Consider the following 27,767-nt stretch of genomic DNA (forward strand, 5'->3'; position numbering starts at 1 on the left):
ACTTGACTTTACCTTTCAGATTTCAATGAGAATTCGCACATTTAGTCGTGACCCGTACCTTTAGTCAATATACCTTAACATGGAAGCGAAAAATTTAACGTTAATTTAACGGCACATTTTATACCGTTAAGTGCTTCGTGTATTTCCAGAGAGACAAAGGGGACCGTGACGTCAAGCCGAGCGTCATTTCTAAACGATTGAACCAATTGGCGTGATTGTAACAGCCGCCTGTGTCCGTTTGCTGTTCCCACTCACTGGTGCGCAGAAAAAAAGCGTTTTACAAAGAATCAGTGTGCTTAGTGTGATTTCAACGTTTATCGTTGTCGATAGCGTAAAAGTTAGCTCATATTTGTGTCTCTCTCTCTCTCTCTTCGATCGCTCCCTCAGTGCTGAGGATCGTGACTCCGTCAGATTCCGTCAACCAGCTGTCTCCATCGATCCCGTTTTGTAGCCTGGTGGAGTGCGTCGCTGACAGGTATCCCCAGTTCCTCCGCTATTCGGTCCGACCATCGTTTGGGACCTCTACCCCTATGCCATATTTGTATGGAATGGGATTTTTGCCTACGTTTGCCGCTAGGGGCGCTGTTCCAACTGCATACAAAATTGGGCTAACTTTTACACTATCGAGAACGTTAAAACACTCGCACTAAGCACACAGTTAAAAGTCAACTCTACGTTATTTTTTGTACTTATGAAAATGATGATTGCTGTATGAGTCAATCGAATAACTTTAACGGTACAGAAATTGAACTTTAATTATATGCGAAAAGGTTTTTAACACTTGAACAAAACAATTCAGTGACAGTGTTCAAAGTTCGATAAAGAAAATGTGTGTGACGGAAAAACGATTATCAGATATTATTGATATGTTTATGCTGCGAACATATTTTATTGTGAATTGGAATCCGTTTGTTTCAATATGAGCCATTAAATATGACCATAGGCCTCCCCAAGATTTGCTATAATAACCCGTCCTGCGCTGCTTGCTTTCAACGTATCCCCGCGAACGGGGATATAAGTCATCGGTCCACTTTGGAAGGCTTACCGCCCTAGACACGTCCTTAAGGATCCATCAGATCCAATAACCTTTGCATTAGATGCCTTCAGCTCTAATACTAGGGGCAGGCTTAGGGACCCCGGTAACCGTACTCGTCGAACTCGACAAAGAGGTCGACGTGCAACCTAACCCATGCATCAGCCCACTGAGTTTCTCGCCGGATCTTCTCAGCGGGTCGCGATTCCGATCCGGTAGTAGATTCATTCGCGAAACAATTGCTCTTGAGTTGTTAGGTCTCCTTCGGAGGCGCTCGGGCAGTTGTTAGCAAATCCCACCCCTCTTGGCTGAGCCTTTGCTCGCCCACCTGTCCTGGTGAAACTGGAAAGGCCTTCGGGCCACCAGTAAACTTTCAATCATAAAAAAAAAAAAAAAAAAAAAAAAAAAAAAGGAAGGCTTACCAACGCTACGTCTCCCGGTACGCGATCGCCACTCAAGAACTTTTCGTCCATCTGTACTACGAGCAATGTGCTGTGCCCACTGTCACTAAAATCTTGCAATCCATCGGGCTATGTCAGTTACCTTGGTTCTTCTGCGAACCTCCTCATTCCTGATTCGATTTCGCAGGGAAACTCCGAGCATAGCCCTCTCCATTGCTCTTTAGGTGACTATGAGCCTTCTGTTAAAGGCCATTGTCAGCGACCACGTCTCACTGCCGTATGTCACCACTGGCCGCACACACTGGTCATAGACTTTCGTCTTGAGAATTATTTTATTGAAAATAATACTTAGTAAGCAAAAACGAATGGAGTTAAAGCTGTTATAAGGAAAAAACGTCAGCTGTTTTAACTCCATCTCATCATCGAGTGTACTATATTTCAATGGTATTTTATCCTTTTAAATATTTAATTCAATATGCATAAATCGAGACATTATTCGTATAGGAATTTGAAATCAATAATCGTGGCAATTGTACAAACTGTAGGTCAGCTGTTCTGATATTGACCTCATTATCCAGATAGCTGCATTACACATCGTCCCTGACGTCATCGGATGCAAGACTCCTTGTACTAAACGATATGATCTCGCTGCATTGTCATTGTCAATTCTTAGGCGGTTGTGGAGCTTGACAGAGCTCTATGGTTTTTTATAAAAAAGCCAAATGATGATTAATACATATATTACATTTCATTTCCTACTTGCGGTGATTTCAGTGAGATCAGTGGACCGCTTGCTCTCTAACTTTCAAACTATTTTCAATTCATTTAAAACTCACTTAAGTAAATATATTTACAAAATTTTACGAAAAAAACAGATTTCAACAGAATAAAATCAGAATTTCATCTATAGGTATAGTCGAAGTTAATTAAATATGCATTAAAATAAATTACTCAAAAAGTACTGGTGAAATCATGATAAAATTTAAATCAAACCACATGAGAAGTATCACCTTTTAAAATAAAAACAGAATCATGAAAATTGGTTCAGCTAGAAAAAAGTTTAGAAGTAAAACTTAAATGGGACATTTAAAAAAATTCTGCCGTATTCAAAATCTCTCCTTTTTGAAGTGGATTAAAAACGTAATATGTTTCATTAAGCAATATATTAATTGAATACAATTATTTCATTAAACAATTCTATTATTAACTAATAATGACTGCAGTCTTGACGCAACAGATTAAACACACGCCGAGTTGATTGATGCACATGGATTACATCAAAGTAAATCCACAACACAAACTCATCACACGCGGAAACAAGAAATAAACAATTTAAATTTAAACTAACTTCTTATCATAGCTTGCCCCCGCACTCGGAGCAATGTCAGTTATTAATTAACAGTCCATATACAATATGACACTATAAAGTATCCGTATTCACCATTACAATGTTTCAAATGACGAAACAATCTGTCAATAAAAGAAATCGCATAAAAATCATTAATGGTAAAATCAATACACAGAAACCGGATCTCTATTACGCAGACGCTCCCGAGAAGTCGGATACGATAACCTTTACGCTTGGGAATTAAAATATGGCCAGAACCTATTGTCTACTATTGTAAAAAACAACAAAACTATTTATTATTTCGATTTTACTAAGAGAAAATTATTTCCTTAATGTCAATAACATTTAATCTTCATGTGACTGGGGGTACTACAGCAATGGAACGCTGTTTATTGTGAATTTAAATTTAGCAATTCACCGATCAATCATCACATACGTAGCCACTCATCGATCAACGCTTCAACTAACAAGAATATAGTCGAGAAAATCAACATCAGTTCCGTTTTACTAAAACAAAACATGACCAAGTAAGTTAACTTTATAATAATTTTTTTATTACCATAATAGCTTCTCGCCGGGTGATTGGCCTACGTAGTTTTTGAAAGTTTATTTAAAGTGGGCCCAGCAGCAAGATGAAGCCTATATTCTTTCTTAGGGTTCAAACTATTTGCATACCCAACTTAAATAGATAGGTTCAATATATTGAGCTTCATAAGGTAACATACAGGCAGAGTATATAGTCAATAATAATATGAGCTTTGTATTTATCTTCAAACTTCTAAAACGTATAATACTAAATTCCAATAATTTTTAAATGAAGATAACTTATTTTTCTTGAATACCATTTTAAAGACACAAAACCCATATCTTGCTTAAATTATGATATCTTAACTTAAAAACTGTATGAAAATCTGCACAGTAGTACCAGAGATTTACAGAAAACAAACAAACATACAAACAGTTTTTTTTTAATAAATCGCTCGGATTCTATTTTTACGTATACTTAGTCTGGCCATAAATACTGTTACAATTAAAAATAAACAAAATATTACATTTCAATTTAGAATCTGTCATTTTTATATTACATTGTACAATATTTGGCGATATTAAAATGGGGTGGGGTGATAAAGAGAACCGAATCGCTGTGATTGCATTACACAAAGTAGGTATGGAGCCAAATGCAATTTTTAAAACTCTCCATACGCTTGGTATTAGTTAAATGTTTGTGTACCGTGCTATTAATAGGTGCAATGAGACCTCCTCTCTTTGTGACAGAAAAAGATCTGGCCGTTCACGTAGTGTTCGTACGAAAAAGGTGGTCAAAGCAATAAGGGAAAGAATTCGAAGAAATCCTGTCCGAAAGCAAAAGATTTTATCTCGGGAGACGAAGATAGCACCTAGAACCATGTCGCGTATTTTAAAAGATTACTTAGGACTTGCAGCCTATAAGAGACGTACTGGTCATTTCTTAACTGATAATTTAAAAGAGAATAGGGTGGTTAAATCAAAACAACTACTGAAGCGGTACGCAAAGGGAGGTCATAGAAAAATTTTGTTTACAGATGAGAATTTTTTTACATTTTGCAACATTTTAACAAATAAAATGACGGTATTTATGCTCAAAGCTCTAAGGAAGCTTTCCAATTAATCGACAGAATGCAACGTGGGCACTATCCAACTTCAGTGATAGTTTGGTGAGGTATTAGCTATGAAGGAGTGACTGAGCCATACTTTTGTGAAAATGGTATCAAAACATCGGCACAAGTGTATCAAGATACCATTCTTAAGAAGGTAGTGAAGCCCCTTAACAACACCATGTTCAATAATCAAGAATGGTCCTTCCAACAAGACTCGGCGCCAGGTCATAAAGCTCGGTCTACACAGTCTTGGTTGGAAACGAACGTTTCGGACTTCATCAGAGCTAAAGACTGGCCGTCGTCTAGTCCCGATCTTAATCCGCTGGATTATGATTTATGGTCAGTTTTAGAGAGTACGGCTTGCTCTAAACACCATGATAATTTGGAGTCCCTAAAACAATCCGTACGATTGGCAGTGAAAAATTTTCCCATGGAAAGATTGCGTGCTTCTGTTGATAACTGGCCTCAACGTTTAAAGAACTGTATTGCAGCCAATGGAGACCACTTCGAATAAGTTTTTTATAGTTTAATTTTTTTTATATTTATGTATTAAACTAACACACTGTAAAAGTAATAAATGTTATTTGCAATAGTTTTTTTTTTCCTTTGTCTCAGTATTTATGGCAAGACTAGGTTAGGTATAGATGTTTCAAGAAAATCTATTTATTTTAATTCTTCTTTCTTTTTTTTGGGATAAAGATATTGCTGGTGTCTTTCCAGCTTTCCAGCAGACCTGGTGGATCAGCTCGAGGTCTCAGCCTTGAATATAAACTTACTTAATCGAATTCTTCGGTTAACTTCAGTTGTTTTTATTTTGAAGAACAACATCTGTGACTCACCGCAATTGATCTTGGTTATGTAAATATATTTGTGAATGTATCGTATTGATCCAGGCTTAGTGCCATTTCAGCAAATAAAGTCTAGTTTAATGGTACTAATAAAATATTTTAAGTTATGGATTAAGTACTTCATTGTGTATGCATATTATTATGCATATATCAATGATACATACGATAAAGTAGATAATATGTATTACATACATAATATGTATAATAAGATATTATTTTTCCACGTGTGATTTGAACCTTAAATATTTTTAGGCCACATGTAATAAAGATTTTTAAATAAGACTTAAAATAGAAAATAAGACATAAATAAGACAAATCGAACATACACGTAATTTTTTAATTTTTTTTAATGTAAATATATTGAATAATAGAACACTAAGTTGGCTTCATTATTATAATCGTCTTTAGTACACGAATTTCAATTTTATTTAAATACAACTAAAGTAACCTGCAAATAATTTGAACAAAGACCGGTTTATTTCGGGACTTAGTTCATTCGAGCCGCCCATTCCTTAATCCTCGTGAGAAAGTATCGGAGAGAAAATATTCACTCAATCGGAAAGGCTTTAGGTAAAGACTCCGGCAACGGCCTGCATCAGACAGACTTCGGATTTGTTATTTTATATAACATATCTTGTTTAAATCCAGATATAGACAATGTTCAAGATGCTACGCACGTTATTTCAACATTCAGAAAATAAGCTCATTACGGACTAAGACTATGTACATAAACCGTGATTTATAGAAATATGTGGCAATAGTTAAATAAAGCGACCAATTCATTTTAGTAATGTTTAATATATAATAATAATTGTGCTTTATGTCTGTTGTGTTTGTGGATGCTTACGTACATATATTGTTGTGCAGTGTATTGCGCATGTTGTAGACAACAGATGATGGTGTAGCTTAGGTACAGATTTATTCGATTTAAGCAATTACAACAATTACTTAGGAGCAATTGAAGTTGATTTTTATTTTTTGATTCATTTGCAAAGATTAGGTAAGTAAGTAATTGCAGAGATATATTTGCTTCAAAACAATGTACAAAAGCTTTAAACGATTACGTCAATGATGATTACGGCATCCAACTGATAAAACAATGCTTATTGAAAACAAAGAGACCATAATTTTACGTACTTAATCAATCACTTACAAATTGCATCTTTAATACCAGAATAATGACTTCCAAATTATCTATTGTTGAGCTGGATTAACAAAATTTTAATGATATGCGCGACTTTTCGTTATGGTACACGTACTTTTTAACCGCATCATTATTTGATTAACACTTCATTTTATTATAATTAGGTAGCTACTTCATAGTGTTGTGAAATCAAAGGTCGATAACACCTATGATCTACAACACTTTTGTTAACAGTGTGTAATAAAAAAAATACAATTTTATAATGGAGTTTAAATTCTCGCTGCGTTCAAGATAATACAACAATAAGACATTTAGTAAATCGATGTACTAATGTATTGGAAATTACTATCAAAGTCTTCGTGAGTCACAGTTTTAACCTTTCAGTGATAAGCTAACCTGAATATTTCAAATCGATTGTGTCTATTTCTGATTCTGGTTTGTGGCCTAATTTTAAGGCAATGCCATCAAATCGTTGACTTATTTATTAAGACCTGAAACCGTACCTGTATATTCTTATGAATTTCCATACGAAATACGTCCAAGTTTAATTATCTAAGTTATAATTATCTTCGTACTTCTTCAACTTACAAGGTGTTTTCCTTTTCAAATATTTACGTAAATATGACTCCAATTGTTATGGCTGGTAATTCTTAGCGTTAATTATGTGCATTTCAATTTTATTATAATAGATTTTGTTCACTTATTTACATTTTGCAAGCATAATTTTTGCATTTAAATAATCTCAAATAAAGTATATTTTTGTTACTCCCTACTTTTTAATTTTCTTATATCTTTTGAAAAAATCGTGGCTAGATAACTTAGGTTATTCATCTCTACAGCTTTCAATAAATGGTTAAGACACATAATTAGTACATTTAGTCGAGAAACTTTACCAACATTTGTATGTGACAGCGTTTACACAGTAAAATTAGACTAGTCTTGAAAAATATAAGATAATCGTGCTAATAGAAGACGATGTGACGAAACGTGACCGACAAAATAGCATATCTCTGTTAAGTATTCAATCTTCCACAAATAAATCAATCCGGAGTAAAGTCTCTGGGTAAGTAAATAAAACTTGCATCACTTAATTGAGAATCACTTGAAATGGAACATTAAAAACAACCCGCTCGAAATCGATTAAGTTACTTTCCGGTAAATAACTTGTTATATTTCAATAATTAATATAATATTGTAAACGGCCTTGATATAAAGAACTTAACACAAAAAGTAAATAATGATTTCAATAATAATACGTAATATATTGTTATGTACATTATAAATACAAATGACTAACTATCATATCAAAGTACCTACTCTGGCGGCAAAACAAAATATTAAATGCAACGGAAAAACCTTTTTATGTTGTGTTATTTTTACCAGATCACTGATACGGGATCATATCATAATGGCCCGTCATTTTATCTCGTATGAATGAAGCGCATATACATACATAGTAAGGTGAAATATCACGTACATGATTTCCGTTGATAACATCGCGATAATGGTGGTTTTTTTTAAACTCACATTTCGCTGGCATTTCCAACGAATTTGTCATAACTTTAATCCTTACCACAAATATTTATTAGTTTACTAAATGGCAGATGTAATGTCGTTTCAATTTATCAAACGTCGTGATATAATGGTATTCTGGATACCAAAAATGAGCCATAGCATGTCGACCAAATCAAGTTAACACAATTATTATTGGGATAAGTCCATAATATCGAAACGTGACGTAGAAATTACGTTGTCACCACAATACTGTTGGCCCAGCAACGCATAAATAGTAGTAATATGTATTATCGGTTCAAAATCTTGATATTCGAAATGTTTCGTAATAACATTTGGAGATAGGGAGATTGGAGATTGGAGATAGGGAGACGACACGTCACGACATGGATCCATTTCTTCAGAAGTGAGATCGATGTATCCAATTTAGTTAAAAATTAGGTATACTCATGTGCCCTACCATCAGTGAAACAATTCTTGATTCTGCGAAGTACTACTCTTGCCAGCGGCTAGTGTTCGCAAATTCTCTCAGGTTGGACTCACCGTTGAGCTCACCTACGAATCCGCGGCTTGCTGGAATAGACCCTTAGGCTACCAGCCAATAGGTAGGAGAAAGTGACGAATCAGTGACGAAGGCTCCGGTTGTTACTTAATACAATTTGGACTGGGAGCTAGTTGATCCATCCAAGCAATATAAAAGGAGAAAATATTCTGTACATATTGAATAATGACGTAAATGTTCAAGTGCATCGCAAAAAATCTTTTAGAAAAAGACACATTGCGAAAAATAATGCATACTCTCTTACAATTTTACGACTTACTATTCTAAGCCTTTCTTAATACGTGTCGGAGCTTTATCGGCCGACTCAAACAATTTCTTAAACAAAGGTATTGTATTTAAATACGTTCTCCTACGTATTTTGTTTTTAATAAACACGACATTACTGATCTATCTAGTTACGCAATGTTATAAATTTACAAGTTTAATTACACGATGCTATTTCTTTATCGTCGAAGTCGTTCGTAAACATGTACCGGGAACGTATTTACACAAATCGGTACCTAACAAACTGAAATCTGAATCTATAGGACTCTATAGATTCAATAAAATATAACTATAGAACTCGATACGAGAACACCAGGATCTTTACCCATTCATTCGGGAATTCTGTGTTCTTTTAATTCTGTGATTGCTGGGATAATGTTTTTAAGATATAAAAATGTCATCATAGTCTGTGTCAACGACACAATGAAGTATGGGATCTAAACCGATTGAAAGAGCAAGTTACGGTTGCAGCCTATGTGCGATATATCTCCACCTGATTATTCAAAAATTACGTCACCTTTATACGCCATTCGCGCATTGACAGTGATAAATGTAACAGAATTATATTATCACCTATTATTTACTTTTCTGTAAAGTCGTTATTAAACAAGTTTCTTCTTAGATTACCAGGTGATGGAAGGCCGGATCGACCCACGTTGGTTCTGACCCAGCGGGGCATTCCGTGCGATAGCCCATTCTAACCGGCGCACACTGTATTATTATCGAGATCTAGCAGAACTTAATAAAAAAATAATACTCTTCTAAATATTCCTAAAACTCCCTTTATTACACAGGTGTATAACTAAATAACCGATATTAAATAAAATTAATAAGTGTGTAACACCATACAACACAGGGGAAGTCTCGAAACATAGCTTATGCGTACTAGCACGAGTGTATTGTTTAGTTTTGCTTTATTGCAGAATGCGAACAGGTCTGTTCTTGTCGTTTAAAGTGCTATAATTGGTCATTTTTATCGTTTGTTATATCATCGAGGATACGTTAAGGTAAGTTTGAACCTTATAATATTGAAATGTTATTAATTAATAACGTTTTTGCTGTAGTCCTTGAAAAAAAATTTATTTATATATTAGTGTTGACTTTTAAAAATGTATGCAAGTGTATACACCGGGAAATCACTGTTATAGCATTCTACGGTTAATGTTCTTTGAAATTTAGTTGGAATCCCTTGCTCCTATTTGCCCCGCTCATACATTTTTTTTTGTTTTCAGCGCAATGAAAATGCGAGATATTTTTAATATATGGTTTCCAAGTAATAAAAAAAAGGTCAAAATAACCTTATAATTGAAAAAAATACTACAATATTATGACATAGAGGACTGTAGAAACCCTCCACGATCACTTCAAATGTTAATAAGTAGTCTTACAGCAAAAATACAATCTAAATGGGAGAAATGTAAGCGAAAATAACAGGGATCAATCTGGATTTAATCAAACATTTCTGTTATCTTAGAGGCACAAAGCATATGCCGAAGAGACAAAAAAAACTTTATTTAGTACAATGTTCCTGGTACTACATGCCTTCTAGTATACACAAAATCCTCTCACACTCAAAAGAAGTAATTGAAACATGCGTTTTACCTTTGGACCAATTAGCAGAAGAAGCTCAAGAAGCAAACAATAAGGAATCGCGAGTATTTCAGCAGGAAAACAAGCAGAATTAACACCAATCGAGACATACTTAACCGATTTCTGATAGGTTCAGATCCACTTCTATCTTCCAAATCAACAGTGCAACATAGAACACGGGAGAAGAAACTTACTCGACGGAGGAAGATGGGTAGAAGGTTATGCGAATTTTTTTTAGTCTTTAGAATATATTTAGGGGTGTAAAATATATTTCTTGTGTATTTAGAACAAAGTTGCAGTATTAAAAATAATGTTTTTAAAGAAAATAAAGAAATAAATGATTTTTATTAATAATTAATGTTATTTATTTATTTAGAAATACGAAATAACATCTAATATTAACATTTTATAACACGTAAAATAAAAAAAAGATAAATTCACGCAAGATTGAATTAAGTTCTGCTAGATCTCGATAATAATACAGTGTGCGGCGCCTTCTAGGTGGGCTTTGGATAGCCTGCCGACCGAGAGGACTGGTGGTCGTGGCGCCGACGACCGTCGGTCCGGCGTCCCGAGGGGAAGGGTGATGGGAGAGATGTGCTCCGCACTAAACGCTTCACTTTCCGTTTGTCTTTTCATGAGTTGTTTCATGCGAGGTTCAGACGTGGGTTGTTGGGCGACAGGTTTTTAGTCGGTTCGACTCCGACATACACCGCCCGCCGTTCCCGATGAAGACAAAAGATATGTTTTGATAATTTATGACTTTAGTCCACGATTCCAAGAGGCCACCTGACAGCGTAGTGACATGAACTTTCCTAAAACGCATGTGCGTCATTCGTTATCTCTTAAAGGTATTATCTTCCCATTTATTAATGTTAATCTACGTAACGATATGTAGATAATTACATTTCGATTGATAAAAGGAAATTGCTTATCAATGTAATTAAGATATTATATGAATTCGTATATATTCAGCGAAATTTAAATTTTCCTTGACGACATCGGTAAATAGTAGCAGTTTTTTATCTTAACGTTTTTTTTTTCTGCGAAAATTATTAGCTCTACATAAATACAAAACATAATAATACAAAACATAATTTATGAATAATATTTTTCTTTGCTATCAATATTAGATAGGCAGTAACTCTCGCCACGGCGGTACAACATTGAATTTATTTATATTGCTTAGACGGGTGAACGAGCTCACGGTATACCTGTTATTAAGTGCATTCTGAAATTCATAAACATCACGTTGTGAATGCCGTAACCCTTCTTGAACCTTGAGGTTGAAGTCTCAATTGTATTGTTTAACGGCACACCTACCCGGTGTGCAAAGAGCTTCGCGACAGAAATGAGCAGAACGATGGTACCTACACGTGCGACAACACACCAAACCGCCAATTCATAAATTTTACGGCTTTCCTTTTAATTACACAACTCTATTCCTTCTTCGTTGAAGTCGTACGTGAACACGTGTTAACTGCGTTTTTCTATAGAAAAATAATGAATACTTGCATCTGGACTGCACAAACAAAGTTGAATTGATATATATAATTTTTTTTTATTGCTTAGATGGGTGGACGAGCTCACAGCCCACCTGGTGTTAAGTGGTTACTGGAGCCCATAGACATCCACAACGTAAATGCGCCACCCACCTTGAGATACAACTTCTAAGGTCTCAAGTATAGTTACAACGGCTGCCCCACCCTTCAAACCGAAACGCATTACTGCTTCACGGCAGAAATAGGCAGGGTGGTGGTACCCACATATACATATATGTACATAAATACATATACGATATGAGTATGTACATCTATCTGTTATGATATGACGATTTCGCGCGATACGTCACGTTACGTTTCTACTTAAAATTTCAAAATATGTACCATATTTTAGAGAAATAAATATCTTTGTTTGAGAAACGAAATTACCCACTGTTTATGTTTTTTTTTATTCGCGTCTCTCTTGTCTTATTTCGAAGAATGTATTTTGATTAGATCATAGACGGTTTTGAAAATATATATAAAGAACCATGTGAGATGCCGGAGTAGTATACCTATTTACCTATGTACCTATGCCTATTTTCAATTGCTTCAAACTGAAAACAAGGGTGTCTCCAGAGCTGCAATCAACAAGTCTAGACGACGATCAATATACTCGGGAGAACGAGATAGCGTAAATAAGAGCAAGACAGAAATAGCCTTTTTCCTCCTTCGAGGCAACGTATACATTTTTGTGTTCAGATTTGAACAGAGTTCTCTAAAGTTTGAAGATATAAAAAAGCTGAGTCGTGGTCTTATTATATATCCAAAAGAAAGAATCAGGGCGGTCTTTTCATTGAGGCCAACGGAAAATTCATAAAAATAAAGCAGTCACGGTTTCAATAAATAATAATCTTAAAACAAATAAAAGCCTTCATTTTTCTTAATGCCCTTGCGCATAATCATATACATACATGAAAACAATTAATTCAAATTCTTGGCTCTATCTAATATATTTTTTGTAGGTTTTTTTACTTACTTATTTAAAAAAGCCAATTTTTACCAAAGTTCTAAAAGCTGTTGATGTTTTGGCAGATAAGTACCACCATACTACGGCGCAATTCTGACGCAAAGGAGTCACGAATTCAGATGTCAATCGTAAGACAAATATTTTACAACACAGTTGAGGCTTCGACAACACTTTCGACAACATGTCTCAAGCTCGTTGACATTGACGTTATGATATAGGGTTTTTGAATAGGGACGCTCGAACTTTGACAGCTCATAGCGGCCATCTTGGTAAAGCGATAGCTATCAAATTTGGCATGAACAGATATTTAGTCGGGACATTTCACTGTGGAACGCTACACGTTTGTCCGGCGGTATCATCGGCCTTTATTTCTTCGAAGATGCAGGAGCAGCCGGCCTCACTGTCAATAACAACCGTTATCGAACGATGATAACAAACTTTTTGTGGATTTCACAAACATGTTGTTCCAACAGGACGCCGCCACTTGCCATACAGCACGGGAAACATTAAATTTATTGGATCAGAAACTCGAAGGCGACATCACTGGCCACCGAGATCAAGTGACTTAACACCGCTCGACTACTTTCTGTGGGGCTACATGAAATCTCTAATCTATGCAGACAAATCACAGTCTATTGCCCCCCTGAAAGCCAACATAACTCGCGCTCTTCGTGAAATTGAGTTCCATTTATGCGAAAACGTCATAGAAAATTGATCCACCGGGATGCACCATCTACAGCGGACTCGCGGTGGCTATTTGGTTGAAATTCTATTCCACAGATAATGTCATCAAATACGAGGGCGGCACTGAAAATTTCGGGAATTAACGAAGTGACACAACATTACTATTTAAAAATGTATTTATTGCTTTTCGAAGTATTCTCCGCGAAATTTGACACATTTCTCCATACGATGGAACCAATCATTGAAGCAACCATTCCATTCGGAAGTTGGGGTCTCCAAAATGGCCGTTTTGTAGGCGTCCACAGCTTCTTCAGGTGATAAAAATCTCTGTCCACGCAATTTATTCTTTATTTTAGGAAAAGTATAGAAATCATTAGGGCTTAGGTCGGGGCTGTACGGCGGATGGTCTAATAATTCTATGTTTTCTTGCTCTAAAAACTCTTTTGTTCTGTGCGCGGTGTAGAACTCGCATTGTCGTGATGGAGGATGATGCGGCGGTTGCAGTTCTCTTTACGGAGTACAGAAACGACCTGTGGCAAACAAATGCTAGCATACCATTCTGCATTAACCGTTCTTTGTCCCTCAAGAGGAATAGTCGTAACATGACCGGTTTTGGAGACAAACGTGGCCACCAATTTTTTTGCAACACTCCGTGAACGAACAATTTTTGTTGGCTTTAACTCATTTTCGAACACCCAAACTCGTGACTGGTTTTTTGTTTCGGGTTCGTACGCGTATATCCAGGATTCGTCACCTGATACAATGTTGTATACAGCATTTGAGGATCCTGCGTGGAATCTTTCGAGAGTTCTGACGCACCAAGTAACGCGAGCCGCTTTTTGCTCTTCACAGAGCGAATGCGGTATCCATCGGGAAAACAACTTTTTTTTTTACACCTAATTGTTCATGCAAGATTATTTGTATTTGACTCATGCCAATGTCTAAAGTTGCCTGAATTTCGCGATATGTCACATGTCGATCTTCCTCAATCAGCTTACGCACAGCATCAACGTTTTCTTGGGTGACTGCAGTTTTTGGACGACCTTGACGGGGATCATCACTGAGCTTGACACTTCCACGTTGAAACTCAGCAAACCAGCGATAAATTGTGTTTTTGAATGGGGCTTCATTACCAAATGCAGAAATCATCCGGTCAACACACTGTTTTTGTGTTAAACCACTTCGAAAGTCATAATAAATCATCGCTCTTGAATTTTCTCGAGTCAATTCCATTTTCTCAACGACTAAACAAGTTTGACAAAACCTCGTGACAAGACCGAGAATCTTTTTTTAAAAGAAATAAATGGTATTCGATTTTTAAAACCAAGGAGTTTTCAATTAAAAAGATTTTAATATGACAGGAACAGTGGAAATATTCCATTCCCGATACTTTTAGTGCAGCCTAGTGCCCTTTAAAATAAAATAAAAATTATGACACTTAAACAGGTTTTTTTTATTTTATTTTGAAGTTCGAGCGCTCATAATGAAAAACTCTTTATATACAGATTCTAGTAACCATTAAATATCAAGTGGGACAGCTGCATCAGAAACAAGCGATGTTATAAGCATATTACATTGTTACTTTAGACATAACAATTATTTAAATTTAAAGAAAACAACGATTAAAAGTACCTATTTTTTCTTTTTAAAATCTTAGACAAAACAAATTAAACTGTTTTTGCAAGACTTTTAAGCTTGTAATTAAGCAATTCATGGCGAATCACCTTTGGAAGTATTATTAACAAAGTTTAAGAATATTATTCACTTCTCGCATCTTGTCGTCGTGAATGAGGCATAATGCAGTGTTTTCCTTTGTGAGTGTTGCGTAGATCCCAATATAGCCGTGCGGCCCGTGATTTGAGTCGGAATAAAGTCACCCCATCCATTTTCTCGGTGGCTGCAAATTCCATGAAGAGCGTGGGTCAATAACCCGATTCTATTAAAACGCTGCCCTGAATGTTCTCAGAGGGGGCCCATATCGAGAAAGATGTATTTTCAAGGAATGAGAAAATGTTCTATGATTTTTTTTTTTATTTTTATTGCTTAGATTAGTGGAAGAGCTCACAGCCCACTCGGTGTTAAGTGGTTACTGGAGCCCATAGACATATACAACGTAAATGCGCCACCCACCTTGAGATATAAGTTCTAAGGTCTCAAGTATAGTGAAAGAATCCAGTCGTTCTTCGGGTCTATCGATAACACAGAGATTTTAGGCAGTAAGAAAGTCACATAGCGGTCTCCTTAATAGATCGGGTACCGGTAGAAGGTTTTTCCTATCTAAAAAAAAAATAAAGGTGCAGGGAGACTGAGCTATTGCATTCTCCACATCACAAAACCTAATAGCTTAAAAACGATAAAGTTTGTAAACTCTGCTGAGAACTTTAAAGTCTTTCTTTTAATAGAGTTCCAAAACATGTACTGTCAATACAGCAGGAGATACGTGTGGTAAACATTTTGCTTATCTTTTCTCTGATAAAAAGGGGCTCCTGAGATTCTGGCATCATTTGAAGCTCTACACATTAGGACAGCAATAACAAACTGAGCTTTTATTGGGTGCCCGCGCATAGTGGTTTAGAAGCTAATTAAATATCGAAAGAATTGGTGTCTAGAAAGACATCAAAATGCCTATTATCACCTAAAGCTCTGCTGCTAAAGGTTTGGTGACCGATATAAGAAGCCTCGTTGCAATAAGATCAAATAGCCCTGTAATAAAGATCCTATGAAAATAAAGACCCCAACGGTACAGTCCACATGCACAATCTGTATCCTGCCTTGATCCATTCAGCTGGTATTGTGGCGACTAAAATATATTCCAGAGAGAAAATTCTTTGCCTCGTTGGTCGAGGATGTTAAGCCAAGAAAATTTGACCATTTCATGCTGGATTCTGGAGCAAACATCCAATATAATAATTGGTAATCACTAATGGGCTCCGTAGCCTATCACCCCAAGCTATCAATAATAAATTAAATTGTACGGCGTGTCTGATACTCAACGTGGTACTTACTATTCTCGTTCGACAGTTTGTAGCATTGTAGCATTATATGTCCATTGTTCACATCAGCCCTAGTTAGTAACGCTCTATCGTGCCTTCGTGCCCCGATTGTCAGTGGAGGACTTTCGTTCAGTTAAGGATCTTTCGATGCAAGTTAAAGCTATCATTGAAGTTAGTCCGTTTAGTAATTGACGATGCTGAGGTGCCCCATATAACGGGGGCGGAGCTCCATGTGGCCGTGCGTAAAATGTGCGCGAAGGACACTGCACCCGGTCCGGACGGCGTCCATGGCCGGGTTTGGGCCTTGGCTCTTGGTGCCCTGGGGGACCGACTCTTGAGGCTTTACAACTCCTGCCTCGAGTCGGGACGGTTTCCTTCATCGTGGAGGACGGGCAGACTCGTGCTGTTGAGAAAGGAGGGGCGCCCGGCGGATACTGCCGCTGGGTACCGTCCCATCGTGTTGCTGGATGAGGTGGGCAAGCTGCTGGAACGCATTCTGGCAGCCCGCATCATCCAGCATCTGGTCATGGTGGGACCCGATCTGTCGGCGGAGCAGTATGGCTTCCGAGAGGGCCGCTCAACGGTAGACGCGATCCTTCGCGTGCGGGCCCTCTCGGATGAGGCCGTCTCCGGGGGTGGGGTGGCTTTGGCGGTATCACTCGATATCGCCAATGCGTTCAACACCCTGCCCTGGTCCGTGATAGGGGGGGCGCTGGAACGACACGGAGTGCCCCCCTACCTTCGCCGGCTGGTGGGTTCCTACTTGGAAGACAGATCGGTCACGTGTACCGGACACGGTGGGATCGTGCACCGGTTCCCGGTCGTGCGCGGTGTTCCACAGGGGTCGGTGCTCGGCCCTCTTTTGTGGAATATCGGGTATGACTGGGTACTGAGGGGTGCCCTCCTCCCGGGCCTGAGTGTAATCTGTTACGCAGACGACACGTTGGTCGTGGCCCGGGGGGGGAGTTTTGCTGAGTCTGCCCGTCTTGCTACGGCTGGGGTGGCGCATGTCGTCGGCAAAATCAGGAGATTGGGCCTCGACGTGGCGCTCAGTAAATCCGAGGCCATGTGGTTCCACAGGCCCCGGAGAGTGCCACCTGTCGATGCCCATATCGTGGTTGGAGGCGTCCGTATCGGGGTCGGGGTGCAGTTGAAGTACCTCGGCCTCATTCTGGACAGTCGTTGGACCTTCCGTGCTCACTTTCAGAATCTGGTCCCTCGTTTGTTGGGGGTGGCCGGCGCGTTAAGCCGGCTCCTTCCCAATGTCGGGGGGCCTGACCAGGTGACGCGCCGTCTCTATACAGGGGTGGTGCGATCAATGGCCCTATACGGGGCGCCCGTGTGGGGCCAGTCCCTGGCCGTGGGGGTAGCGAAGCTGCTGCAACGGCCGCAACGCACCATCGCGGTCAGGGTCATCCGTGGTTATCGCACCATCTCTTTCGAGGCGGCGTGTGTACTGGCTGGGACGCCGCCTTGGGTCCTGGAGGCGGAGGCGCTCGCTGCTGACTATCAGTGGCGGGCTGACCTTCGTATCCGGGGCGTGGCACGTCCCAGCCCCAGTGTGGTCAGAGCGCGGAGGGCCCAATCTCGGCGGTCCGTGCTGGAGGCATGGTCCAGACGGCTGGCCGATCCTTCGGCTGGTCGTAGGACCGTCGAGGCGATTCGCCCGGTTCTTGTGAATTGGGTGAATCGTGACAGAGGACGCCTCACTTTCCGGCTCACGCAGGTGCTCACTGGGCATGGTTGCTTCGGTGAGTTCCTGCACCGGATCGGAGCCGAGCCGACGGCAGAGTGCCACCATTGTGGTTGCGACTTGGACACGGCGGAGCACACGCTCGTCGCCTGCCCCGCATGGGAGGGGTGGCGCCGTGTCCTCGTCGCAAAAATAGGAAACGACTTGTCGTTGCCGAGTGTTGTGGCATCGATGCTCGGCGACGACGAGTCGTGGAAGGCGATGCTCGACTTCTGCGAGTGCACCATCTCGCAGAAGGAGGCGGCGGGGCGCGTGAGAGACACGCAAGCCCGCCGCCGTCGAGCGGGGGCCAGGGAGGCGGATCTCGCCCAAGCCCTGGCCCTCTAAGTGTTTCGGGTCCCCTTCATATGTCGGTCTGGGGACAGGCGAAGGGGGCCTAAGAAGACGACGTGCAAGCTGCTCTGCACGCGTTTTACGCAAGAGCATCCGGGTGATGGAAGGCCGGCTATCCTCGACCCACGCTGGTTCTGACCCAGCGGGGTATTCCGTAGGATAGACCATTCTAACCGGCGCCATCTAGGCGGGCTCCGGATAGCCTGCCGACCGAGAGGGCTGGTGGTCGTGGCGCCGACGACCGCCGGTCCGGCGTCCCGAGGGGGAGGGTGATGGGAGAGATGTGCTCCGCACTAAACGCTTCATTTTCCCCCCTTTGCCTTTTCATGGGTTCTGTCTCATGCGAGGTTCGGACGCGGGTTGTTGAGCGACAGGAGGTTTTAGTCAGTTCGGCTCCGACATGCCCCGCCTTCCATCCCCAGGGGAGGGCGGAAGTCCGGCGATTTCCTCCTGACCAAAAAAAAAAAAAAAATAGTAATTGACGATCGACAAAAGTAACCTATTTACGGTATCAAATTATGTATGTATTACAATTTAAAAAAAAAAAACGATTAACTCAGCAGGTAAATAAGGATTATTCAGATTTTCTTAGTTAGTGAAAGATTCGAAACTGTAAATGGCGAAGACTCCAGAGTGACCGCCAGACTGCAGATAACAAGGCAGCTTCTGACGCAGAGCTCCAAAATAGATAACGCATTTGCGTCAAGCATAAATTTTTCAGGCAGTGTAAACGGAGCGCGTGCCATACTGTATGATTTCCTGGCAAAATATTCGCCAGACTTGCATGTGCCCAAAACACGCAAGCTATGCCTGATCGAGATATTTTGGTTTAAGCGTGTTTTAATTTGAAAACACGCAAAATTACAGGAAAATTTAAAAAAATTTTTTGAAGATTGCTGTATTGCCGTATTTGCCACGCGAATTTTACTATTTGTCAAATGAATTAAACTTCTTTGTACTAATTTTCTGGGCTGATGATTAAAATGACAATGTTAAAGGAGGTTGGCCGTCACCTTGGTGCGAACGAACACGCGCGAAAAAGAGTAAAATAATAAAAACAACGCGATGCGTGCATCCGGAGGCAAGGTCGATGCCGTGGTATTTCTGGACGGGCAACTCGACGTCGGCTCTCGGACCGACCTCATCCAATCTAGCTGAATCACTGATTGATAGTTATGTTCTCCGTTACTAAAGATTTCGCCAAAAGTTTCCACTTTTCTCAAAATAAAACTGATTTCGTATCGAATGGATTTAGATAAATACCAGTCTGCGTAATCATGTAGACGAAGATTATTTCTAAGTACTTGTTTTGATAACGGTTCCTTTTTTTTTTCTCTGGAGATTCTTTTGCACGTCTAAAATACTTTCCTTTCATTTTTTTTTATTAGCGAAAAGAGAATCCTGAAATATTATTCCAAATAAATTGTATTTTTTCTGCTACATTTCTAATTCAATTACAATTCCATCCAAAAACACAATAGCTATCTGTACCAAGAAAAAGTGACATCTCCAAAAAAGACAATTTCCTAATACGTAAAACGTTAAATTTAATTCTTGTAACTGAAGTAGTTGGCCGGTAGAAAGTTGTACGCACTAATGCAGTTGGTGAATCATTCACGACGATACTATGCCACAGTATTCGGCCAATGACCCAGTTCGATGTAGACTCGTACTACATTTGATTCCAGGCATTAAGTAACCTTTATTTACCTACATACATCACTTTTCGCTTCACCTAAACAGAGACAAAGAACTTTTTTTTGTGTAAGCCTAGAATATTTCGTTATCATTTTTAGGAGCGTTATTCTTAAGCACACATTGTACAGGCATAAGAGTATTAAATTACCAAATAATAAGGACTGTGCTTTATACCCGCGCGATAACTACAAAATCAGTATCACAAATCGTCACTACATCGGTCAGTATCTGTTTTTGTGACGTAGACGTGCTCCGAAGTTTCATTGAACTTTAAACATTCCTTAAATGTCAAGTGGACATCGTCAAAATAAACATTTCGAATGATTTTCTTTAAATTTTACCAATACACGGAGGGCTAGTCTTTATAATCTCACAGGGCGAAATTTAAATTCCAGTTGTGAGATTTATCGACCACTTGAAGACAGTTTTCGTAGATTTATTTAGGACAGTCAGTATGAAGATATAAAGTTAATTAGTTTACATTATAGGTTTTGTATGAAACACACTTTACTGTTCACTAAAATATTTCTACGGCTATGTTAAAATACACACAGGTGTTACAGACCACGTACCTAATGTGTACCAACATTAAATTTACATTAACTTTCTTAAATAGGTGCCTACTACTAAATATTTCTTCATCATTTATATCTTGCTAACAGACAACACACAGTCTGGCGACGATCCCAAACATTAGAAATACAGATAAAATATAATTTGAGAGCTGCAAATGTATTTTTTTTTGTAATTTCACCGAAAATTTCTACAAAGTTTTTTAACTCACGACGCTCCATTTCCGTTGTATAAACTATACTAGTTATAGGTACTATTGTTTGGGCTTTAAAACAAACAACATAACGCGTGTGTTAACACGTGCGTTAATACACGTGTATTTTATACGCTTTCTATTAACTTGACGTGTATGTAAACTTAGTGCGTATGTAACAAAACATGTACGTAATGGAACATAATATGAATTCATCATTAACCTTCTTCTCATTTTATCATCATGAAACTTGTGTCTTTCTGATGACAATACAATAGTACCATCGATCTGGTCCATGAAGAACCTGGAAGGTGGTTAACGAGTCACTAAATGTATCCAGTATATCAAAAAGATCAAGTTTATTAGGGTTATTCACAAATTATATTGGGTAGTTTTTTGCAAGCATTTTTTTAATTCAACATTTTACTCAGGCTATACATCCGTAAAAATCAATATTATAAAAACCTTTTTAGAAAGGAATGTTGATTTTTAACGTCAATTCTTATCATGAACGCCCTGATTGTTTGTAGAGCATGCAAACAATGAAAACGCAAAGAAACCTCGCATTATCATTAATAAAATATTTATAGTATCGAAGCAATTCGCTTCTACATTTCTACAGAAATTATTTTATTAAGTGCTAGAATAGACCTATCCCGTAATTTCACCCGTGCAGCATCCGTGTATGATTAATAATAATTTAAATGGGTGTAGGTACACGTAATATTGATTACACTTCATATTAATAAATGTGGTTTTATTATCATCTTATCTGCGGTTAACGTCATTTTAGCGACCTAACATAAATACCGGTTTCGAAATATAATTACAAATTTCATAAATGTTTTTTTCTTTTCCAAATCCGCATAGTAGACTTTAGTTGCTCACAGGAGTGATTAACATTTAATCAGATGAAATTTAAGCGTTAATATCAAAGAGAAAACTCTTATTTGAATCCGTGACGGTTGCTAAATAAATCAAAACTCTAGGTAAATAAACTTGTAACTTTTGACAAGCACACGTGATGCAGCGTGATGCACCGTGATGATCGATCTTACTCTAAAAATATTGTATTTTCGTATGAATACTTATTTTTAAGATACAAATTTATTATTTCATAACCCAACGCTGGTTTGTCACTTCAAGTGTGTTCCAGTTGCCTATATGTATTTCAAGAAAATATATGAAAGAATTTATTTTGGTATAGAATTGAAATAATTTTGAATTTTCATGAAAGGAAATGAAAACTCGATATATTTTAGTCAATCTTTAATAAGCTTACCTCAGTCTTCGTTATTCGATGTCGAGCTAACTTAACGACGGCAAAATTTCCCTTCCCTATGGTCCTCTCGATGTCGTAAAAACCCACCCTAATGGGAGTTTTTGCAGGACGTTCACGTTCCGCCATTGCTGACTCTATCTTCATCAAACTTAAAACGATATTTCAATATTTTCTTTGATAAGAAGAATTATTTTGTGACATAGTACTCATTCGCAATATTACTTAAGTTTTTCCAGGGATAGTCAATGCACACTGATGTGCAAATCGAACACTTTAACACATAAACAAAATATATTAAATACTAAAACAAGTCTTTGAGGAAATTACTATTTCTGAACAATAGAGCGCGACCTGTACATAACATACGAACACCTTATTTATATGAAGCTATTTCTCAGTCAAGTATAGGATTTGGATTATAAAACGTCAATAAAACACCACAATGTACTCGATCTTGTTACAGTTTCAGAACGAATACCTAGGCACTTAACAATTCAGCTGTTCAATAACCACTATACTATGGATTATTGTGTACAAAACATTATTTACATGGGATTCAATAATCGCGTAGAGGCGGCGTGCGCGTATTGGAAAATCGAAGCACCACGTCACGCCGCCGCCTCGCCGGCTGTCAACCGGGTACTGAACTCGCTATTCGTTCTTGGCAAGCGTGGCGACTGTCGATCGACTCGAACACTCGTGCTTCATTCGTACTAGTTCGGAATCTAAACTGCACAGCTGTACAGGCGAGCATACTACTCGTGGCAGCGGGATGTACCCGCGCACCTTCAGCCGACCGCCGCGCCATGTTGCTTATCCTCGTGACGTCAACGACGCTATATACCATCCTTTCATATTCCAATCCAACCACTAATTTACAGACAAGCGACACGCGCTCGTAACCAATACCTACATAAAATAAAACAAATTATTTGATGAATTAAAAAGCCTGACTGTATTCAAATACAAATTATAATAAAAAATTACCTACATATATTAGTAAAGGTGGATACAAACTAATAATTCAATGAATGTTTAGAATACACACTTTGTCAAGTAGATTTATAACTCCTATCGCTGGCCTGCGAGAACTTTTAATTTTCTTCAGAGGGCTTTCTCCAGAGGACTCAATCTAGCATGCAGCAGCATGCACGTACTCAGGGACCCTTTTTTTACTGATCTACTCTGAGTATTGTTGGACGCTACTAGAAATAGCAAACAAAACACATGTCACTGTAGTTGTCACAGTCGCTAAAGACTTGGATGTGAGCCGTCGTAACCCATAGTATGAACTCGCTGAGTTTCTCATCAGATCTTCTGAATGGGTCGCGATCCAGTTGTAGGTTCACTCGCAAAGTGAATTCCCTTGACCTGTTTGTTATCTTCCTCTAGAGAGGCTTGGATGGTTATTAGAATTTTTTCTCCTCCTGGCTCTGTACAATATTTTGCGATATTAAAATGGAGTGGGGTGAGAACCGAATCGCTGTGATTGCATTACACAAAGTAGGTATGGAGCCAAATGCAATTTTTAAAACTCTCCATACGCTTGGTATTAGTAAAATGTTTGTGTGCCGGGCTATTAATAGATGCAATGAGACCTCCTGTGTTTATGACAGAAAAAGATCTGGCCGTCCACGTAGTCTTCGTACGAAAAAGGTGGTCAAAGCAGTAAGGGAAAGAATTCGAAGAAATCCTGTCCGAAAGCAAAAGATTTTATCTCGGGAGATGAAGATACCACCTAGAACCATGTCGCGTATTTTAAAAGATGACTTAGGACTTGCAGCCTATAAGAGACGTACTGATCATTTTTTAACTGATAATTTAAAAGAGAATAGGATGGTAAAATCGAAACAACTACTGAAGCGGTACGCAAAGGGAGGTCATAGAAAAAATTTGTTTACGGATGGGAAATTTTTTACAATTGAGCAACATTTTAACAAACAAAATGACCGTATTCATGCTGAAAGCTCTAAGGAAGCTTCCCAATTAGTCGACAGAGTACAACGTGGGCACTATCCGACTTCAGTGATGGTTTTGTGGGGTATTAGCTATGAAGGAGTGACTGAGCCATACTTTTATGAAAAAGGTATCAAAACATCGGCACAAGTGTATCAAGATACCATTCTTGAGAAGGTAGTGAAGCCCCTTAACAACACCAGGTTTATTAATCAAGAACGGTCCTTCCAGCAAGACTCAGCGCCAGGTCATAAAGTTCGATCTACGCAGTCTTGGTTGGAAACGAACGTTTCGGACTTCATCAGAGCTGAAGACTGGCCGTCCTCTAGTCCCGATCTTAATCCGCTGGATTATGATTTATGGTCAGTTTTAGAGAGTACGTCTTGCTCTAAACGCCATGATAATTTGAAGTCCCTAAAACAATCCGTACGATTGGCAGAGTGCGGGCTCATATTGATAACTGGCCTCAACGTTTAAAGGACTGTATTGCAGCCAATGGAGACCACTTCGAATAAGCTTTTTATACTTTAAATTGTTTTATATTTATGTATTAAACTAACCATTGTAAAAGTAATAAATGTTATTTGCAATAGAATTTTTTTTTCCTTTGTCTCAGTATTTATGGCAAGACTAGGTATATATAATATATTACTGTACTGTATATATTATTATGTAGAGGTACTCTATTGCTAAAACTCAACCTATCCACAATAATACACACACGACCACAATACTCAATAGCAATATAAAAATTAACACAACCATTTTGTTATCCTGGTCGGTATATTAAGGAAAAGCTATAAAATGAAATCATTGAATATTCATCTGCTCTTGAAGCTCTTGATGCGAAACTTTGAAGTTAATGGGACCTCTTGAAGTTGGAATTAGAAGAGGGCGAGCTCACGGGGCTCAGCCTGGGAGAATTTGCTAACATCTGCCCTAGCAAGAAGATCCGGCAAAAAACTGTTTGCTGATGGTAGGACCTCTTGTGAGTCCGCACGGGTAGGTACCACCACCCCGCCTATTTCTGCCGTGAAGCAGAAATGCGTTTCGGTTTGAAAGGTGGGGCCGCTGTTGTAACTATACTTGAGACCTTAGAACTTATATGTTAAGGTGGGTGGCGCATTTACGTCGTAGATGTCTATGGGCTCCAGTAACCATTTAACACTAGGTGGGCTGTGAGCTCGTCCACCCATCTAAGCAATAAAAAAAAAAGTACCAAACAGAAGTAAAATAATAAGATGAGGTTAGAATGCATACCTGTAATGTTTAGAGGGTAGATTAGACGGAGAACTCTCTAACTCTCTATTTAAAAAACCGTATTAAAAAGGTCCACTATTAGGCATTAAATATTGAAATTGAAATAGTGTGAGATCTGAAGTTAAGATATTCGAAATCTAAAGAAAGAGTTTTATAGGAAATATCAAAATCGTAATTAGCAAAACTGTAATTGTAAGTTCAAATATTAGGAAGCTTACAACGGCTCGTCCCTACTACTCCTGGACGACAACGCTCGACCTCAGATGACAAAAATAATAATTTTTCTAATTTTCCTGGTCCTCACCAGACCTTGCACCTATAGATTCGTACTTTTTCCTAAGTTTCGACATCTTCATGGCAAGGAAAAAAAACAATATTCAAGATGCATTTGAAGAGTTTGTTGGCTCCCGTACAACTGACTTGTTCAAGAAGAGCATTGAAAAATACCACTGCGCTGGCTGAGACACATCGATAGCGTGGGTAAATATTTGGAATGAAAAAAAAAAAAGTATAAAAAATGACTTTAACTTACTGTATACTAAAGGCAATTTCACAAGTAAACACCTAACATTGTAGAGCTTTTATTCAAATTCAATAATTTTTTAGACACTTATTACCCAAAGTGCTCTTTTTTTTCGACCCAGCCGAAACTTCTACGATGTCCCTGCGCCTAGGGGGCGCGCGGGGTATGTGGGACTTGACGATCTGCAGGTGTTGGGAGCAGACCGCAGGTCCAAAGATTTTTAGAGCGAAACCGCCCTAAACGACTCCACTGCACTCTTACACCCGACGTCCAATCTCCGTCTGGGGTCAGAACCCGGTCAGAATAGGGGGTTCCCGCGGTCAACACTAAAACCAGACACGCGGCGCCACCCCGAGGACGCCTGATTGACCGACTGACAGGTCGTCCACGACCAATGACGCCGGTCTCCGCGGACGCAAAATGCTCCTACCATAGAAGTTATAAACAAAGTGAAGTTTCTATAATAAGTTTTTTTGCAGATCGTAGCGATTGATAATATCACTAAGACAACGTTTAATCACCTCGAAAGACATTCTGATCGACGAATAATTCGGATACGGCGCAAAACACTTGTACATTCGGACTAAACAGATGTAGGCCCGTCCCCACAGAAGCTCTTTTCATGTATATCGCGAAGGCATCCGACAAAGTCTATCACAAGGGCTTAATTTATAAACTGTACACCATGAGAGTTCCAGAAAGATTCGTGCTCATCATACGATACTGCTTGTCGAACCGTTCGTTTCGGTATTGGGTCGAGGGAACTTACTCTCTCCCGCGGCAAATCTCGGCCAGTGTTCCGCAGGCCGCAAGGCTCCGCTCTGTCCCCGTTTTTAAACTATATATTAACAATATACTCCGGTCGCCGGCGATCTAGTTAGACCTTTTCGGTGATGATACGGTTATTTATTACTCGAGTAGGAACATTTGTTTCATGCATAAACTTCACATCGTATCCTCCATCAATTTAGGACAGTGGTTACGGAAGTGGCGCATAGTCATCAACTCCACGAGCTGTGTTCTTCAAATGGGTCGCCCTCCTGACACCACTTCTAATAGCTCGTCTCGAATTAGGCGTCGCAACTCCATTCCGTCATCAAAATCTTTGGACAGCCCGTACCGTGGGCTTTGAAGGCGAAGTACGTAGGCGTCACGACATTAGGTCCTCACATCAAGACAGTACGTGACCGAGCCACGTTCCTACTCGTCGACTCTACCCCATGACGGTGCGCTTCTAGAGATCTTTTTTATCACGTACCATCGGGTTTTGAAATGAACTCCCCCGTACGATGTCCCGAGCGCTGTGACATGTCGCCGTCTCCCGAAACTTGTCTTGCCGAATCCCCCAGATCCACTCTCACACGCTTTTAGGCTTTTTAAGCATCGGTCACCATCCTCGGCGAACTCGGCGCAATCGAGCGAACTGATTTACAGACAAAATCGACTGAGTTTTTCGCGGGATCTTCTCAGTGGGTCGCGATTCCGATCTGCTTGTAATTTCTTCGAAGAACTGCTCTTGCTGGACTATTGTTAGTAAAATATCTCGTACTCCCGTGAGCTCACCTATCCGTCTACGCATAGCTGGAATAGTTCTTAGGCTAACAGCGATTAGATAGTAGGTTTATAAAATAAATAAGGAACAATATTACGGGCTCTAGCTCTTGGTAAA

General features: G+C 39.1%; 1 protein-coding gene across 2 annotated transcripts in view; it reads right to left on the bottom strand.

Moving 5' to 3' along the window:
- The window catches only part of Sik2 (Salt-inducible kinase 2), a 54,337-nt gene extending 31,249 nt beyond the window's left edge, over positions 1 to 23,088 (bottom strand). The window contains exon 1 of one of the 2 annotated variants that reach the window (XM_089734856.1): positions 22,360 to 23,088. In XM_089734856.1, the coding sequence (XP_089590982.1) occupies positions 22,360 to 22,503 (144 nt within the window). In that variant the 5' untranslated portion in view covers positions 22,504 to 23,088. The remainder of the gene's footprint in view (positions 1 to 22,359) is intronic. The other variant, XM_028182564.2, reaches the window with a different exon arrangement.
- Positions 23,089 to 27,767: the final 4,679 nt, after the last annotated feature.

Source organism: Bombyx mandarina, chromosome 18 (genome assembly GCF_030267445.1).
Source record: "Bombyx mandarina strain Sakado chromosome 18, ASM3026744v2".
Classification (NCBI taxonomy): Eukaryota; Metazoa; Arthropoda; class Insecta; order Lepidoptera; family Bombycidae; genus Bombyx; species Bombyx mandarina.